This window comes from Pogoniulus pusillus, chromosome 4 (genome assembly GCF_015220805.1).
Source record: "Pogoniulus pusillus isolate bPogPus1 chromosome 4, bPogPus1.pri, whole genome shotgun sequence".
NCBI lineage: Eukaryota > Metazoa > Chordata > Aves > Piciformes > Lybiidae > Pogoniulus > Pogoniulus pusillus.
In genome coordinates, this window is record NC_087267.1 from 47,137,352 (window position 1) to 47,156,968 (window position 19,617).

The 19,617-nt window shown below is 54.9% G+C and overlaps 1 protein-coding gene across 4 annotated transcripts in view; it reads right to left on the minus strand.

Annotated features, from left to right (window-relative positions):
* NRF1 (nuclear respiratory factor 1) overlaps positions 1-19,617 on the minus strand; it is a 72,526-nt gene that overhangs the window by 38,387 nt on the left and 14,522 nt on the right. For all 4 annotated transcript variants that reach the window (XM_064142777.1, XM_064142776.1, XM_064142774.1 and 1 more), the window contains exons 2-8: positions 18,564-18,796; positions 16,302-16,416; positions 11,138-11,264; positions 9,318-9,458; positions 4,887-5,045; positions 3,642-3,839; positions 2,090-2,191 (exon numbers count right to left, since the gene is read on the minus strand). In XM_064142777.1, coding sequence (XP_063998847.1) covers positions 2,090-2,191; positions 3,642-3,839; positions 4,887-5,045; positions 9,318-9,458; positions 11,138-11,264; positions 16,302-16,416; positions 18,564-18,786 — 1,065 coding nt within the window. In that variant the 5' untranslated portion in view covers positions 18,787-18,796. The remainder of the gene's footprint in view (positions 1-2,089; positions 2,192-3,641; positions 3,840-4,886; positions 5,046-9,317; positions 9,459-11,137; positions 11,265-16,301; positions 16,417-18,563; positions 18,797-19,617) is intronic.

The window sequence follows — 19,617 nt, forward strand, 5'->3', positions numbered from 1 at the left end:
GACCTCCAAGCTCAGCCAGTCCAACCTAGCACCCAGCCCTGGCCAATCAACCAGACCATGGCACTAAGTGCCTCATCCAGGCTCTGCTTCAACACCTCCAGGGATGGTGACTCCACCACCTCCCTGGGCAGCCCACTCCAGTGGCAAGTCACTAACTGATGAAGCTCTCTTCCAACTGAAACAACTCTGTGGTTCCATAATCACATCTGAGCTAACTCAGGTCTTTCACAGATTCATTCATAGGTTGATTCATCTTCACACAGCAAGAGATGAGAGGACAAAAAGGCTCCTCGAGGGGCTTCCAGCAGGCTGTGGATCTGTGCAGAGAAACAGCACCCAGACACCAAGGACAGTTTACTTTTGCACCCTAATTTTGCCCAAGAGAGCAGTTGGATTTCAGGAATCAGACATCTGTGCTCCCCTGCTTTCTATCTGTGCCTCTGAAAGTTTTCTTTCTGATCTCAAAAGCCAGAAGTAGATCTTGCAAATCCACAAAACAGCTCCAAAGTTCTTCAGGGCCATGGCCCTAAGCCGGGCTGCTTCAAGGCTGGGTCTGAGATGGAAGGAGGGTCTGGTGGAGAGCAAAGCTGTTCTGTGCTGCCACCTGTCGCTGTGAAAAGTCCTGTCTGTGCAGACCAGAGCGAGCCAGACCTCACCACCAGGAATCCTGCCATGAAGAGGGGCAGGAAGGGACCTGCAGCCAGGTTTAAAGAGGGCTTTGAGAGTGAAAAGGGTTTAAAAAAAGTCAAATCATTAACATTTAATCTTCATCATCTTAAAGGATTAGTTTTTAAACACACAGGAAAAGGCCTTGAGCAGGTTGGTCTAGTGGAGGGTATCCCTGCTAAAGGCAGGGGAGGTGGAACTGGATGATCTTCCAGGTCCCTTCCAACCCAAATCATCTCTTTGATCTATGAATTAAAAAAAGAGACTTTATAACTCAACAGCAAAGTGGGAAATTAATTGTCTGTGGATTTGAGCACTGGGATCTGGGGACTGAAATGGTTTTGGTCAAATCTTCAACAGAAGGAGCTTTGCCAAGCTGTAAATCAGTGGAACTTTGACACTGAAGAGGCCAGTAACTCCATCGTATCTCCTGCCCTCTCTACACCACTGGGCACTTAAACAGCTCTCCCTGGCATCTGCAGACCTCCCTCAAACCTGCAGCCCAGGGACAGACCTATTTCATCCAGAGACCCACACGATGTGCCTGCAGCCTTTGGTAGCTACAGGCATCACTTTCAACCCTGAGGTCTTCCAGTAGCTGAAGGGGCTGACAAGAAAGCTGGGGAGAGACCTTTTACAAGGGCCTCAGTGATAGGACAAAGGGCAATGGTCTGAAACTGGACCTGAGCAACATGAACAGATGAGGGGTGAGCAACTGATGGCATTGAGCTGGGCCTCTGACACTGTCCCACACCACAGCCTGGTCTCCCTGCTGCTGACACATGGGATTGAGGGGTGGATAAAGAACTGGCTTGATGGCTGCACCCAAAGAGTGGCTGTCAATGGCTCCAGGGACAAGTGGAGTCCAGGGACAAGTGCAGTCCCTCAGGGATCAGTCCTGGGACCAGGCTTGTTCAACATCTCTGTGGGTGCCATGTGAGCAGAGGCACTGAGTGCAGCCTCAGCAAGGTTGCTGCCCACCCCAAGCTGTGTGCTGCAGCAGCCAGGCTGCAGGCTTCCAACCCTGACTGATTCTATGGTTCTGTGATTCTAAACTAGACTTAGGTTGGACACAAGGAGGAAGTTCTTTACAATGAGGGTGATGAGACACTGGAAGGGGCTGACCAGAGAAGTTGTGGACATCTCACCCCTGCAAGTGTTTAAGACCAGGCTAGATGAGCAACCCAGTCTAGCAGGAGGTGTCCCTGCCCACGGCAGTCAGGGTTTGGAACTAGATGATCCTGAAAGTCCCTAAACCATTCTCTGATTCAATGTGAACCCTTGGAGCAAGGGCTTGGTGTTTCCTGTGACCACTTAATTCTATTAAGTGCTCATCTGTTAAGTGGTCTAATATTTAACCCTCCTGAGGTTCAGGTAAGGACACCTGTGGTTAGCACACCACAGACACGAGCCAGGCTCTCACCTCGCCGTCGGTCACCGCGGAGTAATTGACTTGTGCGACGGTGACTGTGGTGGGCAGCTCTGAGGCATCAGCCAATGTGGCAACTGTGGCACCAGTACCAACCTAAGGAAGGCAACAAAATGCTGATCAACACGTTGGCTATGGCCCAAACATTTCCACACAGTCAGGCAAAAGGACATTCAAATGATCTCAGATTGGAAAGCATCGCAGACACCAAAAGGAATCTGCTCTGCGCCACCTGCCTGCTCCAGGCTACTCCACAGCAGGTAAAAGCAGGCAGCTCCTGCCTGACAAAGCTGGTGGCCTTCTAGGAACAGGTGACAACGTGAATAGATGAGGGGTGAGCAACTGATGGCATTGAGCTGGGCCTGAGCAAGGCCTCTGACACTGTCCCACACCACAGCCTGGTCTCCCTGCTGCTGACACATGGGATTGAGGGGTGGAGCACCAGATGCATACAGAACTGCCTTCATGGCTGCACCCAGAGAGTGGCTGTCAAGGGCTCCATGGCCAAGTGGAGGCAGTGACAAGCAGAGTCCCTCAGGGACTAGTCCTGGACCAGGCTTGTTCAGCATCTCTGTGGGTGCCAGGGACAGAGGCTCTGAGTGCAGCCTCAGCAAGGTTGCTGCCCACACCAAGCTGTGTGCTGCAGCAGCCAGGCTGCAGGGCAGGGATCCAGCCAGAGGCACCTGGGCAGGCTGCAGAGGTGGGCACAGGCCAAGCTCAGGAGGTTCAACAAGACCAAGGGCAAGGTCCTGCAGCTGGGTCAGGGCAAAGCCAAGCACCAATCCAGGCTGGGCAGTGCCAGGCTGGAGAGCAGCCCTGAGCAGAGGCACTTGGGGGTGCTGCTGGAGGAGAAGCTCAGCAGGAGCCAGCAGTGTGCACTTGCAGCCCAGAAAGCCAAGCAGAGCCTGGGCTGCAGCAGCAGCAGTGTGGCCAGCAGGGCCAGGGAGGGGATTCTGCCCCTCTGCTCTGCTCTGCTGAGACCCCAGCTGGAGTCCTGCATCCAGCTCTGGAGCCCCTGGGACAAGAGGAACATGGAGATGCTGGAGAGTGTCCAGAGCAGGGCCAGGAGGATGCTGAGAGGCTGCAGCAGCTCTGCTGTGAGCACAGCCTGAAAGAGTTGGGGCTGTGCAGGCTGCAGCAGAGGAGGCTCCCAGGGGACCTTCTTGTGGCCTGCCAGGGTCTGAAGGGGGCTCCAAAAAAGCTGGGGAGGGACTTTTGAGGCTGTGAGGGAGTGGCAGGAGTGGGGGGAATGGAGCAAAGCTGGAGGTGGGGAGAGTGAGAGTGGAGGTGAGGAGGAAGTTGTTGAGCAGGAGAGTGGTGAGAGGCTGGAATGGGTTGCCCAGGGAGGTGGTTGAGGCCCCATGGCTGGAGGTGTTTGAGGCCAGGCTGGCTGAGGCTGTGTGCAGCCTGCTCTAGGGTAGGGTGTCCCTGGGCATGGCAGGGGGTTGGCACTGGCTGCTCCTTGTGCTCCCTTCCAACCCTGCCTGACTCTCTGATTCCAGGTGTGGCAGGCTGGACACGGGGCAGGCAGAGGAGCTGCCCTCACCTGGATGAGGGACACGGTGCCGTCGGGGTTGCTGAAGGTCTGCACCACGGTCTGCGAGGGCACGAGGTGGGCGATGCTGTGCGTGGTGGTGCTCTGCTGCTGTGTCTGCTGGTCCTCGAAGGCGTAGAGCAGGTCCTCGCGGCCGTGCTGCTTGTAGCAGTTCTTGACGATGGTGCGCAGGGCCTGGGTCCACGACACCTACCGGCAGCGGGAGGAAGGCTGAGTCAGGCAAGCACAGAGCTGCTGCAGGTGGAGGAGACCTCGAAGCTCAGCAACCCAGCACCACCATGGCCATTCAACCATGGGCCCAAGTGGTTTTGAACAGCCCCAGGGCTGGGGACTCCCCTGTCTGCCCAGGCAGCCTGTGCCAAGGCCTGACCACTCTTGCAGCAAAGACATTTCTCCTAACATCCAACCTAAACCTCCCCCTTGGTGCAATCTGAAACCATTTCCTCTCAGCTGGTACCAGGGAGAACAGACCAACCCCTAGGTGGCTGCAGTCTGCTTTCAGGGAGCTGTGAAGAGCCAGGTGCTTTCCCCTCAGCCTCCTCTTTTCCAGACTAAACGATGCCAGGTCCCTCAGCCACTCCTCCTAAGACCCTCAGTAGAGAAAATGATTCCTTCTCTGCAATGAGTTCCCTCCCTTCAGTTCAAACCATCACCCCTTATGATGTCACAACAGGCCCTGCTCAAAAGTCTGTCCCCAGCTTTCTTCTCACTCACTTTAAGTCCTGAAAGGTCACCAGAAGGTGTCTCTGGAGCCTTCTTCTCTTCTGCAGGCTGAAAAACCCTAACTCTCTCAGCCTTGCTGCAGCCTACTCTGGCCCTGCTACAACAGGTCCACATCTCTGCTGTGCTGAGGACTCCAGAGTTGGCCCCAGCACTGCATAGAATCATAGAACCAACCAGGTTAGAAGAGACCTCCAAGCTCATCCAGTCCAACCTACCACCCAGCCCCTTCCAATCAACTAGCCCATGACCTCCAAGCTCATCCAGTCCAAGCCACCACCCAGCCCCTTCCAATCAACTAGCCCATGACCTCCAAGCTCATCCGGTCCAACCAACCACCCAGCCCTGTCCAACCAACTAGCCCATGGCACTAGGGTCTCAGCAGAGCTGTCTGACATGAAGCCAAGGCCAGGCTGATGCCATGTTTTCTCCCATGCCCTGAGGCTAAAGCTGTCCCCACAAAGCCTGGCCTCAAGCCCCCGTGCCCAGGTGCAGGCAGCCCTGGCAGGCACAGACCCTCTGCTTCTGCTCGTCCGTGCGGACGTCGCTGCGGACGTTGGCCCAGGGAATGTCCTCAGGCCACCAGATGGGCTTGCAGCTCTCCTTGCCCCAGCCTGGCTTGCCACGCCCTGTGGAATACTTCAGCATCTCAGGGATGAAGGCTCGGAGCTGTGCCTGCAACAAAGCAGAGGAGAAGGTTGAGTTGGAGTAGGAATTCCTATCCCTGAGAGGTTTGAGCTGCACAGTAGCAAGATACATTTAACTTGCATCTTGTTGGATCTGGAAGAGGCCTGAACCACAGAACCACAGAACTGCTTAGACTGGGAAAGAAATTCAAGATAATCAAGTCCAGGAGTGGAGCTGGTGGAGGGTAGCAGAGCCCTGCAGAGGGACCTGGCCAGGCTGCATGGGTGGGCAGAGGCCAAGGGGATGAGACTGAACAAGGCCAAGTGCAGGGTTCTGCACTTTGGCCACAACCCCAAGCAGCACTACAGGCTGGGGCCAGAGTGGCTGAGAGCAGCCAGGCAGAGAGGGCCCTGGGGGTGCTGGCAGAGAGGAGCTGAAGCTGAGGCAGCAGTGCCCAGGTGGGCAGCAGAGCCAATGGCATCCTGGGCTGGCTCAGGAGCAGTGTGGGCAGCAGGACAAGGGAGGTTCTTGTGCCCCTGTGCTCAGCACTGCTCAGGCCACCCCTGCAGTGCTGTGTCCAGTTCTGGGCTCCCCCATTGCAGAGAGATGTTGCAGTACTGGAAGGTGTCCACAGGAGGGCGCCAAAGCTGTGAGGGGCCTGGAGCAGAGCCCTGTGAGGAGAGGCTGAGGGAGCTGGGGGTGTGCAGCCTGCAGCAGAGGAGGCTCAGGGCAGAGCTCATTGCTGCCTGCAGCTGCCTGCAGGGAGGCTGTAGCCAGGTGGGGTTGGGCTCTGCTGCCAGGCAGCCAGCAACAGAACAAGGGGACACAGCCTCAAGCTGTGGCAGGGCAGGTCTAGGCTGGATGTTGTTAGGAAGTTGTTGTCAGAGAGAGTGATTGGCATTGGAATGGGCTGCCCAGGGAGGTGGTGGAGTCTCTGTGCCTGGAGGTGTTGCAGCCAAGCCTGGCTGGGGCACTTAGTGCCATGGTCTGGGTGCTTGGGCAGGGCTGGGTGCTAGGTTGGGCTGGCTGAGCCTGGAGCTCTCTTCCAACCTGGCTGATTCTATGAGCTGTGAGCATTTAGAGGTGCTGCAATGAGGATGGAGCTCAGAGAGCCACCTGAATAGAAACTCCACCATCTCCACCACTTCTCCAGACCATTCTATGCACAGGACTAACTTTCTGAATCTGTTTCAAACTTGTGCCAGAGTGGAGGCACTTTTCAAGCTGATTTTGCTTCTCCTCAGCACCCAGAAGAGCTGCTCAATTAGTCATCCCCTTCACCATCAAACCATGACACCTTAAAAACAGCCCTGCAAAGCAAGATGTGTCACTAGGAGCAAGTGACATCCTTAGTGCTACCAGAGAGAAGACAAAGCTCACACAGGGGTTTAAGAACAGCTCCCTGTATCCCTTCATAGCTTTATCTAAAAGTCATTTTGGGTTGTGCCAGTGCCACTGGCAGCCCTTGGGCCACCTTACAACTCCAAGATGCATGGAAGAGGATGCTGGAGCCAGCACTGGGTACTGCCACAGCCAAGATGGAATCCCAGCCAGCAGAGACACGATCAGCTCCTGGAGGACTTCTCACCCATCCTTCATAGAGTCATGGCATTGTTTGGGTTGGAAGAGGACTTAGCACCTAGTTCCAGCCCCCCCTGAAATGGTCAGGGAGACCTTCCACGAGACCAGGCTGCTCAAGGCCTCATCCAACCCTGGCAATGAATACCTTCAGAGAGGGGGCACCATCCTTTGCCTTCAGTGTTCCTTCCTCCCAGCCATCATCCTGCTTGAAGGACATTTTGGTTCCTGGCTGCATATTATACACCAGAATCCCAGCACAGGAGGAGTTGGAAGGAAGATGGTCTGGAGATCACCCAGTCCAACACTGCTTGCTAAAGCAGTGCCACCCACAGCAGCTAAAGCAGGATGACCACAGCAGGTTGCCCAGGAGCCTTCCTTTCCCCAGCCCAGGCCAAGCCTTGTCCCTGATTCACCACTCACAGCAGGTCCAACACGTTTCAGGTCTCACACTTTCAAAGACAGCTGCTGAGGGCATTGGGTTGCCTGGTGCCAAAACAGTTAAAGCTCCTGCCCAGAACTGCTACCTGCAAGCCCTGCTCCTTGTTACCAGCTGGATTAATTACTGCTGCTGGGGAGCTCAGCAGCTCAAGCTACTCAAGGCACTTGTTAAGGAGGGTTTGTCTTTAATCCACATGGGAGACAATCAGCAGCGAGGTTCCAACCTGTTCCAGCACCAGGCCTTCTCTAATTAGTGCTCTAACAAGACCTCACCCAGGCTCTGACACAGACAAAGCTCCTGCCTCTAACAGGGCACAGCCAGGAGGAACTGGTGTGACTGGTTCATCTGTGGGAGCCACGACTCTGATGACTCCATCCACGAATTACCTCAAACTCAAGTCCTTGCTAAAAACAAAAGGCAGCAGCACACTCAGCTTTTGCTCTGCAAAGAGCTCCCCACCGTGGAGGGCTGGAGAGAACCTAACAAATGGACCAGAAGGTCCACAGACCAAGTGTCTGCTAAGGGCTAACATCCAGCCCATGACCACCACCACCTCAATTTATCCTGATGCTGGTGCTTAGGGACATGGTGTCCATTTTCCACTCCTCTTCATTGTGCTGCCTAATTTATGCTTCTCAATAGTTTGGGGTTTGTGCAAGTCCCTTGAAAAACCTCAGCTCTTGTTAGTAAACCCACAGAAGTAAGCTGGCAGCTCTGGGATTCAAGGCTCCTAGACAAAACAGACCCGAGGCAGTTCTGGTTGTGCAGCAGAATGCTTTCAGCAGCAAGATCATCTCCTGTGCACTATGTGCCTCATCTGCCTCCCTGGAAACTGGACAAGAAGAAAGAGCTGCTGGGCTGGGAAAGTTCACCCAGATTCCAGCCTTCCTCCAATATCTTCATCAATCACCCAGAGGAAGGGTAATGCTTGATTGAAGACCTGGTGGCCTTCTATGAGCAGGTCACAACATGAACAGATGAGGGGTGAGCAACTGATGGCATTGAGCTGGGCCTGAGCAAGGCCTCTGACACTGTCCCACACCACAGCCTGGTCTCCCTGCTGCTGACACATGGGTTTGAGGGGTGGAGCACCAGATGGATACAGAACTGCCTTCATGGCCTGCACCCAAAGAGTGGCTGTCAAGGGCTCCAGGGACAAGTGGAGGCAGTGATAAACAGAGTCCCTCAGGGATCAGTCCTGGACCAGTCTTGTTCAGCATCTGTGTGGGTGCCATGGGCAGAGGCACTGAGTGCAGCCTCAGCAAGGTTGCTGCCCACACCAAGCTGTGTGCTGCAGCAGCCAGGCTGAGGGCAGGGATCCAGCCAGAGGCACCTGGACAGGCTGCAGAGGTGGGCACAGGCCAAGCTCAGGAGGTGCAACAAGGCCAAGGGCAAGGTCCTGCAGCTGGGTGGAGGCAATGCCAAGCACCAGTGCAGGCTGGGCAGTGCCAGGCTGCAGAGCAGCCCTGAGCAGAGGCACTTGGGGGTGCTGCTGGAGGAGAAGCTCAGCAGGAGCCAGCAGTGTGCACTTGCAGCCCAGAAAGCCAAGCAGAGCCTGGGCTGCAGCAGCAGCAGTGTGGCCAGCAGGGCCAGGGAGGGGATTCTGCCCCTCTGCTCTGCTGTGCTCTGCTGAGACCCCAGCTGGAGTCCTGCAGCCAGCTCTGGAGCCCCTGGGACAAGAGGGCTGTGGAGATGCTGGAGAGTGTCCAGAGCAGGGCCAGGAGGATGCTCAGAGGCTGCAGCAGCTCTGCTGTGAGCACAGCCTGAAAGAGTTGGGGCTGTGCAGGCTGCAGCAGAGGAGGCTCCCAGGTGACCTTCTTGTGGCCTGCCAGGATCTGAAGGGGGCTCCAGAAAAGCTGGGGAGGGACTTTTGAGGCTGTGAGGGAGTGGCAGGAGTGGGGGGAATGGAGCAAAGGTGGAGGTGGGGAGAGTGAGGCTGGAGGTGAGGAGGAAGTTGTTGAGCATGAGAGTGGTGAGAGGCTGGAATGGGTTGTCCAGGGAGGTGGTTGAGGCCCCATGGCTGGAGGTGTTTGAGGCCAGGCTGGCTGAGGCTGTGTGCAGCCTGCTCTAGGGTAGGGTGTCCCTGGGCATGGCAGGGGGTTGGCACTGGCTGCTCCTTGTGCTCCCTTCCAACCCTGACTGATTCTCTGATTCTTACCCAAGCTGCTGAGCCCACAGGACAGAGGAGATCAGCCCCTGGAGATGAAGCCATAATCTCGGCTGCAAAATGCCAAATCTCTGGCTTTGAGTTGGGCTTTTTTTTCTCCCCTTCTCTGGTTCTGCCATGTCTGGCTGCTTACCTGGGTCATCTTGTCCACAGAGACAGGAATGCCATCAATGGTGAGGGGTGGCAACTCTGAGTTAACCTCCTGAGGGGCAGGAGCGTGCTCAGCCAGTGCTGACTCCAGGTCTTCCAGGATCATGCTCTTGCACTTGCGTACCTGTGGGGAATCATTAAGCTCAGGTAAACAAGGTAAAGAGCACCAGGAGAAGGGAGGGGAAGGGAAAGCAGGGCCAGCTACTATCCCCAAGGTGCTTCACAACAGAAGGAGCCACAAAAAACACCCACTGGCCCTGGAGACTGGGCTGTATCCAAGAGCTGCTGATGAAACATCAAGCAACACTGGCAAGTGGAAGTATTTATGGGATTAAAAGTTCTGAAGCAAGACTTATGGCCAGGATCTGCTCTGTGTAATGCCTGACCTGCCACAAGGGGCAAGCACTGACAGTCAAGGTGAGTTCAGACATCTCATCACTACCTGCTCCTTTTGGTGTTTAATCCAGAAGACTCAACCCTGGTGAGATGTAGCAGGTAACGAGTTACACAGAGAAGACAGGACCTCAGTGCTGCCCTCGGGTCCTTTAAACCTCAATCTCAGCATGCTGGGGGCTGGAAGGAGCCTCTGGAGATCATCCAGCCCAACTCCCTGCTAAAGCAGGGGCAGCCACAGCAGCTTGCACAGCATCACAATGGCCGGGTGGGGCTGGAAGCTCTCCAGACAAGGAGACTCCACAACCTCTCTGGGCAGCCTGCTCCAGGGCTCCACCACCCTCACAGCCAAAGAATCACTCCTGATGGAACCTCCTGAGTTCCTGTTTGTGCCCATTGCTCCTGGTGCTGTCACTGGGCACCACTCACAAGAGCCTGGCCCTGCTCTCTTACCCCCCATCCTTTATTAGCTCTTGCTGAGCACTGAGCAGATCCCCCCTCAGGCTGCTCTTCTCCAAGCTCAACAGCCTCAGGACTCCTCCCAGAGATGCTCCAGGCCCCTCAGCACCTGTGGAGCCTCCACTGGACTCTCTCCAGTAGTTCCCTGTCTCTCTTGAACTGGGGAGCCCACAACTGGGCCTAAAACTCCACATGTGACCTCATTAGGGCAGGTGAGAGGGGGAGGAGAATCTCTCTCAACCTGCTGGCCACACTCTTCTCCTTGTACCCCAGGAGACCATTTGCCTCTTGGCCACAAGGGCACATTGCTGTGTCGTGGTGAAGCTGTTGTCCACCAGCACTGCCAGCTCTTCCCACAGATGTGTTTTAGGTCACTCCCTCACCTGTGCTGGTGCAGGAGGTTGCTCCCCACAAGGTGTAAGACCCTACACTTGTCCTTGTTTAACTTCATGAGGTTCCTCTCCTCCAGTTCTCCAGCCTGCCCAGGTCAGACTCCTTTCTCTAGGAGGCTTTAAACATGCCCTTGTTTAACTTCATGAGGTTCCTCTCCTCCAGTTCTCCAGCCTGCCCAGGCCAGACTCCTTTCTCTAGGCTTTAAACATGCCCTTGTTTAACTTCATGAGGTTCCTCTCCTCCAGTTCTCCAGCCTGCCCAGGTCAGACTCCTTTCTCTAGGCTTTAAACATGCCCTTGTTTAACTTCATGAGGTTCCTCTCCTCCAGTTCTCCAGCCTGCCCAGGTCAGACTCCTTTCTCTAGGCTTTAAACATGCCCTTGTTTAACTTCATGAGGTTCCTCTCCTCCAGTTCTCCAGCCTGCCCAGGTCAGACTCCTTTCTCTAGGCTTTAAACATGCCCTTCAGATCACTGCCAGGCTTTCAAAGCTGCCTGGAGCCGAATGAAAGCTGCAGGGCTGGTGAACAACTTCGGAGAGCTCCTCCTAGCGACACCTACCACATTCTCCAAGGGGGCAGCACCGAACACTTTGAAGACAGGATTGGGCTTGGAGGGGGAGATGCAGAGGACGATGGCCTGCTGGCCCACTCTGGTGGTGTACTCGTCCAGCGTGGCTCGGAGCTTCCTGCAACAGAGGCACGGCAGAGTGAAGAGGTCTCACTGAAAGCCCTGCAGAAACACAACCCTCTGCATTGTCAATTCCCTTTCTTATCCTGACCCCCTCACAAGCCAGGTGAGAAATGGAGAGCAGCTGCTCAGATTAGGCACATCTATCACTTCTTCCTCTGCTCCTGCAAGCCTGCTGTGCTCCCCGAGTCACCCAGCAGCTCAGGTGGCCATTCTTCTCCCTTCTCTCCTGTTCTTTCATTCCATTGATGAAAAGAGAGCAATCAGCAGACAGCAAGAGGCTGTATGGCCACTCTGGCTTCTATTAGCAACACAAAACCTTCACAGAACTTGAATAATTCATCACACCTGGGTTGGATTACATCCAGTCTCACAATGGTGCACTCCAGCTCTCCAGAACCAAAGTCCTGCTCAACCCAAAACTGGAAGAATTCAACCTACAACTGCAGGGCAGGGAGGAAGGAGAAATACTGCAACAGCTGAGCAGAGGAGACTCAGGTACCCAAACGCCTGTCAGATCAGCAAGGCCCTTTGGAGGGGTCTCTCTGCAGGCAGAAAATACTCCATCATGGAATCACAGAACGCTATGAGTTAAAAGAGACCTCTACAGGTCACCTTGTCCAATCCACCTGTGCTAGTTTGAGCCTAGCTAGAACGTTCTGGTGAGAGGAATTAGATGCTAGGCTGTGAAAAGGAAACAATGGTGATGGCTACTGCACTCATAGGCTTGCTGAGATGGATGAGCACAAGAACAAAAACATCTTAGATAACAGAATCTCTCTCTGGGGCTTTTCTCTCTAACTTGCTCCCTGACTAATCCTTCTGCTTCCTAACCCCCCTGGGCTGACCCTCCAAACTCACCTTGCACGTCAGCCAAAGTCTGGGGTAAGGCAGAGGGGTGGAAAGGAGGTGGAAGGGTGGTTGGGAGCCCCTTCTGGGGACTGAGGTTTCTGGGAGGGCTGTTGTGTTTCTGGATCACCTTTTCACTTGTCTATTTCTGTCTACAGCTGTAACTATCTGCTTGCATATTGTGCTAAGCTGTAAGAATAAAGCTTCATTCAACTTCCAGTGGCTGAGTCTAGTCTGGGTGATCTTACTTAAGTGTGGGGGGGCAGGTAACACCCAAACCATCACACCACCCCTGCAGCCAGCAGGGGCATTCCCATCTAAATCAGGATGCTCACAACCTCATCAAGTCAGACCCTGAATGTCTCCAAGGATCATAGAATCAACCAGGTTGGAAGAGACCTCCAAGCTCAGCCAGCCCAACCTAGCACCCAGCCCTGGAAAATCAACCAGACCATGGCACTAAGTGCCCCAGCCAGGCTTGGCTGCAACACCTCCAGGCACAGCAACTCCACCACCTCCCTGGGCAGCCCATTCCAATGCCAATCACTCTCTCTGACAACAACTTCCTAACAACATCCAGCCTAGACCTCACCTGGCACAGCTTCAGCCTGGGGCCCCTTGTTCTGTTGCTGCTTGCCTGGCAGCAGAGCCCAACCCCACCTGGCTACAGCCTCCCTGCAGGCAGCTGCAGGCAGCAATGAGCTCTGCCCTAAGCCTCCTCTGCTGCAGGCTGCACACCCCCAGCTCCCTCAGCCTCTCCTCACAGGGCTCTGCTCCAGGCCCCTCCCCAGCCTTGCTGCCCTGCTCCAAACACCTTCCAGCACCTCAACATCTCTCTGCAATTGAGGATGAAAGGTTGTGTCAGAAATCAGAGAATCACAGAATCATTCTGGGTGCATCAGACCTTTGGAAGCACCAAGTCCAGCCATTCCCTAGGGTCACCAAGTCCAGTGCCATAGCACTTCTCTCAGCACCACATCTCCAAGGCCTTGAAACTCATCCAGGGATGGGACCCACCCCTGCCATGGGCAGCCTGGGCCAAGGCTTGACAGTCCTTTCAGTGAAGAAGTCTTCTCTAATGTCCAACTTAAACCTCCCCTGGTACAATGAGGCCACTTCCTCTTGTCCTGTCACTTGTTCCTTGGGAGAAGAAATCAACCTACAGCTCATTCCAATCTCCTTTCAGGAAGCTGTAGAGAACCAGAAGTACTTCCTTGAACCTCCTTTCTCCTGGATGACCAACCCCAGGTTGGTCATTAGCCTGGAGAAGAGGAGGCTCAGGGCAGAGCTCATTGCTGCCTGCAGCTGCCTGCAGGGAGGCTGTAGCCAGGTGGGGTTGGGCTCTGCTGCCAGGCAAGCAGCAACAGAACAAGAGGACACAGCCTCAAGCTGTGCCAGGGCAGGTCTAGGCTGGATGTCAGGAGGAAGTTGTTGTCAGAGAGAGTGATTGGCATTGGAATGGGCTGCCCAGGGAGGTGGTGGAGTAACCATCCCTGGAGGTGTTGAAGCAAAGCCTGGATGAGGCACTTAGTGCCATGGTCTGGGTGCTTGGGCAGGGCTGGGTGCTAGGTTGGACTGGCTGAGCTTGGAGCTCTCTTCCAGCCTCCTTGATTCTATTCCAATCTATTCTATTCCAATCCCATTCTTCTGTCACATCTAAGTGAAAGAAGTTCCTCCCATCTCATCTTAGATGAAACCTTTTCAGGCTTGTTCCTTGTCCTGTCAGTGGGCACCACTGAAAACCAAATGGTGCCACCCTCCTGCCAGGCAGTCTCTGAGCACTGACCAGCACAGATGAGCAGCCCCCTCACTCTTCCAGACTGAAAAGCACCCAGTTCTCTCAGCCTTTCCCCAGAAGAGAGCTGGTTTAGTGCCTTCTGCATCCAAATTAAGTCCAAACCACTTTAAAAAGTAAAGAAAAAAAACCCACTTTGTTCCAAACCCTCGAAAGGCAAATCAGCAAACACCGACAAAGGCTTCCTGCAGAGGGAGGTGTGGGCAGGAGCAAAGCCTGTGCAGCACAAACGCTCCTCGGTGGCCACCAGGTGGGCAGACAGCCTCAACGCACCTGGAACGTCACACCTGAAGGGCTGAGGATGTTTGGTGGCTGCAGGGCAAGTTGCTAAATGCCAAGAAGGTATCTCAGCTCTGGAAGGAGCTTGGCTCTTGATTCTCTTCCCCAGTCCTGTGCACTCCAGACTGGGTCAGCCTTTAGTGCTCAGCAGAGGAGCTCTTGGAGGGCAAAGGAAACTGAGGTGCACCCAGGCTGGATTTAGTGTCAGGATCACTTCATAAAGAAGAAAAGATTACTCTTAATATTTTTTCCCTTTAATTCTGGTGAGGTAGAAAAGTTTTTTGTGCCACTGGAGATCTGGGATGGAGCAGTAGCTCCAGAGTCTCAGGTCAGCTGCTCTTTCAAGTCCATAGGAATCTCTTGCCAGACAATGTCACAATGACAAATTGACCTGGTGAGCAGCTGGGGTGGGTCCCACCTTGCCAGTCCTGCTGAGCCAAGAACTGCTTTGGTTGGAAAAGACCTTTAAGATCGGTGTACAACCCTTAAGGCAACACTGCCAGGTCACCACTAAACTATGTCCCTGAGCACCACATCTCAGAATCACAGAATCAGGCAGGGTTGGAAGGGAGCACAAGGAGCAGGCAGTGCCAACCCCCTGCCATGCCCAGGGACACCCTACCCTAGAGCAGGCTGCACACAGCCTCAGCCAGCCTGGCCTCAAACACCTCCAGCCATGGGGCCTCAACCACCTCCCTGGGCAACCCATTCCAGCCTCTCACCACTCTCCTGCTCAACAACTTCCTCCTCACCTCCAGCCTCACTCTCCCCACCTCCAGCTTTGCTCCATTCCCCCCACTCCTGCCACTCCCTCACAGCCTCAAAAGTCCCTACCCAGCTTTTCTGTAGACCCCCTTCAGATGCTGGAATGACACAAGAAGGTCACCTGGGAGCCTCCTCATGGCTTTGAAACTCTGCCCAGGATGGAGACTTCACCACTGCCCTGGGCAGCCTGGGTCAGGCCTTCACAACCCTCAAAGGGAAGAAATTGTTCCTAATGTTCAACCTAAACCTCCTCTGGGGCAACTTGAGGCCGTCTCCTCTTGCTCTGTCACTTGTTCCTTGAGAGAAGAGACCAACCCCCACCTGGCTCCAGCCTTAGAATCATAGAATCATGCAGGTTGGAAGAGACCTCCAAGCTCAGCCAGTCCAACCTAGCACCCAGCTCTGGCCAATCAACCAGACCATGGCACTAAGTGCAGCAACCCCTCAGCCTCCCTTTCTCCAGGCTAAACAACCCAAGGTCCCTCAGCTGCTTGTCACAAGTTCTCAGGACCCTTCACCACCATTGTTGCCCTTCTCTGGACATGAAATAACACCACAAAAAGATGCTCAGAGGGCTGCAGCAGCTCTGCTATGAGGACAAGCTTAAAGAGTTGGGGCTCTGCAGCCTGGAGAAGAGAAAGCTTTGAGGAGACCTTGGAGTAGCCTTCCAGTATCTGAAGGGGGCTACAGGAAGGCTGGGGAGGGACTATTGACAAAGCTTTGTCATGACAGAAGGAGAAGGAATGGGTTTAAACTGGCAGAGGGCAGATTGAAACTGGATGTTAGGAAAGGGTTCATTGCAGTGAGGGTGGTGAGACACTGGCACAGGTTGAGGGTGGTGAGACACTGGCACAGGTTGAGGGTGGTGAGACACTGGCACAGGTTGAGGGTGGTGAGACACTGGCACAGGTTGAGGGTGGTGAGACACTGGCACAGGTTGAGGGTGGTGAGACACTGGCACAGGTTGCCCAGGGAGGTTGGGGAGCACAGAATCACCCAATGTGATCAAAGATCACATTGGGTGATTCTGTGCTCCCCAACCTCCCTGAAGGTGTTCAAAGCCAGGTTGGATGAGGCCTTGAGCAACCTGTTCTAGTGGGAGGTGTCCCTGCCTATGGTGGTGGCTGGAACTCGATGCCCTTTGAGGTCCCTTCCAACCTAAACCCTTCTCCCATTCGAGCGGCAGTTTAACTCCGTTCTTCACACTGCAAACGCAGCTTTTGGCTTCCAAACAGATCTGCAAGCTGGGCAACACCTGGGCAGGACTTGGTCTCAGCACAGAGGGCACTGGAGAGGTGTGTGGAGGTGGCAGAGGGAGGTGCCAGGGGTGCTGGTGGGACTCCTTACCGCAGCAAGCGCGTCTGCTGCCTCTTGCGGATGGAGGGGTTGGACTCAAAGACGTGAGGTCGCTTCCGCTTCTTGCCCGTCGCCACGGCAGCAGCTGCTGCCATCCCCACAGGACCTGCAAATCAAACCACAAGAGGTGGAATCAGTGCTTGCAGCTCAGGAGTTGGGCAAAGAGGACATCAGTACTGGGTCATCTCTCGCGGGGATGGATCATAGAATCAGGCAGGTTGGAAGAGAGCTCCAAGCTCAGCCAGTCCAAGCTAGCACCCAGCCCTGGCCAACCAACCAGACCATGGCACTAAGTGCCCCAGCCAGGCTTGGCTTCAGCACCTCCAGCCACAGAGACTCCACCACCTCCCTGGGCAGCCCATTGAATGGCAAATCAGGCTGCCCAGGAAAGTGCTGGAGTCATCATCTCTGGATGTGTTCCTTCCAACCTAAGCCACTCTGGCTCTGTGATTCATAGAATCATAGAATCAGTCAGGGCTGGAAGGGAGCACAAGGAGCAGCCAGTGCCAACCCCCCTGCCATGCCCAGGGACACCCTACCCTAGAGCAGGCTGCACACAGCCTCAGCCAGCCTGGCCTCAAACACCTCCAGCCATGGGGCCTCAACCACCTCCCTGGGCAACCCATTCCAGCCTCTCACCACTCTCCTGCTCAACAACTTCCTCCTCACCTCCACTCTCACTCTCCTCACCTCCAGCTGTGCTCCATTCCCCCCACTAGTGGCACTCCCTGACAGCCTCAAAAGTCCCTCCCCAGCTCTTTTGTAGTCTCCCTTCAGATCCTGGAAGGCCACAAGAAGGTCACCTGGGAGCCTCCTCTGCTGCAGCCTGCACAGCCCCAACTCTTTCAGGCTGTGCTCACAGCAGAGCTGCTGCAGCCTCTGAGCATCTTGGTGGCCTCCTCTGGACTGGCTTCAACAGTTCCATGTCCTGCTTGTGCTGGGGGCTCCAGAACTGCCCCCAGTGCTCCAGGTGGGGTCTCAGGAGAGCAGAGCCTGGCTCCAACCTCCTGGCACTCACCCTTTATATATTTACAAACATTGATGAGGTCACCTCTCAACCTCCTCTTCTCCAAGCAGCCCCAGCTCTCTCAGGCTCTCCTCATAGGAGAGATGTTCCTAACCCCTCACACCTCTGCACAAAGGCTAACAGAGATGTTCCTAACCCCTCACACCTCTGCACAAAGGCTAACAGAGATGTTCCTAACCCCTCACACCTGTGCACAAAGGCTAACAGAGATGTTCCTAACCCCTCACACCTGTGCACAAAGGCTAACAGAGATGTTCCTAACCCCTCACACCTCTGCACAAAGGCTAACAGAGATGTTCCCAACCCCTCACACCTCTGCACAAAGGCTAACAGAGATGTTCCTAACCCCTCACACCTCTGCACAAAGGCTAACAGAGATGTTCCTAACCCCTCACACCTCTGCACAAAGGCTAACAGAGATGTTCCTAACCCCTCACACCTCTGCACAAAGGCTAACAGAGATGTTCCTAACCCCTCACAAAGGCTAACAGAGATGTTCCCAGACCCTCACAAATGCTAACAGAGATGTTCCTAACCCCTCACAAATGCTAACAAAGATGTTCCTAACCCCTTACAAAGGCTAACAGAGATGCTCCTAACCTCTCACACCTCTGCACAAAGGCTAACAGAGATGTTCCCAGCCCCTCACACCTCTGCACAAAGGCTAACAGAGATGCTCCTAACCCCTCACAAATGCTAACAGAGATGTTCCTAACCCCTCACAAATGCTAACAGAGATGTTCCTAACCCCTCACAAAGGCTAACAGAGATGTTCCTAACCCCTCACAAATGCTAACAGAGATGTTCCTAACCCCTCACAAAGGCTAACAGAGATGCTCCTAACCCCTCACAAAGGCTAACAGAGATGTTCCTAACCCCTCACACCTCTGCACAAAGGCTAACAGAGATGCTCCTAACCCCTCACAAATGCTAACAGAGATGCTCCTGACCCCTCACAAAGGCTAACAGAGATGCTCCTAACCCCTCACAAAGGCTAACAGAGATGTTCCTAACCCCTCACACCTCTGCACAAAGGCTAACAGAGATGCTCCTAACCCCTCACAAATGCTAACAGAGATGCTCCTGACCCCTCACAAAGGCTAACAGAGATGCTCCTAACCCCTCACAAAGGCTAACAGAGATGCTCCTGACCCCTCACAAAGGCTAACAGAGATGCTCCCAGCCCCTCACACCTCTGCACAAACACGAGGGTGGGTGAGCTCTACCTGCAGCAGCCAGGTGGGCAGTGACCTCGTCGGCGGCTGTGGAGTTGAGGATGTCAGAGTCATCGTAGGAGGTGTCCTCAGGCGAGGAGGGGGAGTCCTCGTCGGCGCTCAGCATGCCGTGCTCCGTGTAGGTGGCCACATGGACCTGCTGCACCTGCTGGGCCACTGCGTGGGCCTCGATGGTGGCCATGTGCTCCGACTGGCTCACGCCGTGCTCTTCCATCTAACACCCACTGCCAGAGGGGACAGAAGCCACAGGAAGGCGTTGGTGCCACTGAAGGGCCAGGAGGGAGGGCAACCAAAGGTCTCTGAGCCAGCGAGGGGAGCAGGCCATGGCCAAGGGGGAGCAAGAGATTACCTCCTCCAGAAGGAATCACAGGATCAGGCAGGTTGGCAGAGACCTCCAAGCTCAGCCAGCCCAACCAAGCACCCAGCCCTGCCCAACCACCCAGACCATGGCACTAAGTGCCCCAGCCAGGCTTGGCTTCAACACCTCCAGGCACAGCCACTCCACCACCTCCCTGGGCAGCCCATTCCAATGCCAATCACTCTCTCTGACAACAACTTCCTCCTAACATCCAGCCTAGACCTGCCCTGGCACAGCTTCAGACTGTGTCCCCTTGTTCTGTTGCTGCTTGCCTGGCAGCAGAGCCCAACCCCACCTGGCTACAGGCAGCTGTAGAGAGCACTGAGCTCTGCCCTGAGCCTCCTCTGCAGGCTGCACCCCCCCAGCCAAGCAGTGCCATCACACAAGGCTTTGTCCTTCCAAGGCTTTCACAAGCTCCTACCACCTGTATCCTAGAATGCACTGGGTTGGAAGGGGCCTCTCCAGGTCACCTCGTCCCACTCTCGTGCAGCAAGCAAGGACATCCCTAACTCTATCACACTGCTCCTAGTCCCATCAAGCCTGACCTTGAATGTCTCCATGGCTGGGGCCTCCACCACCTCCCTGGGCAATGTGTTCCAATGCCAAGTCACCAGTAAAATATGTCACTCAGCACCACATCTCCACAACCCTTCCAGGGATGGAGACTCCACCACTGCCCTGGGCAGC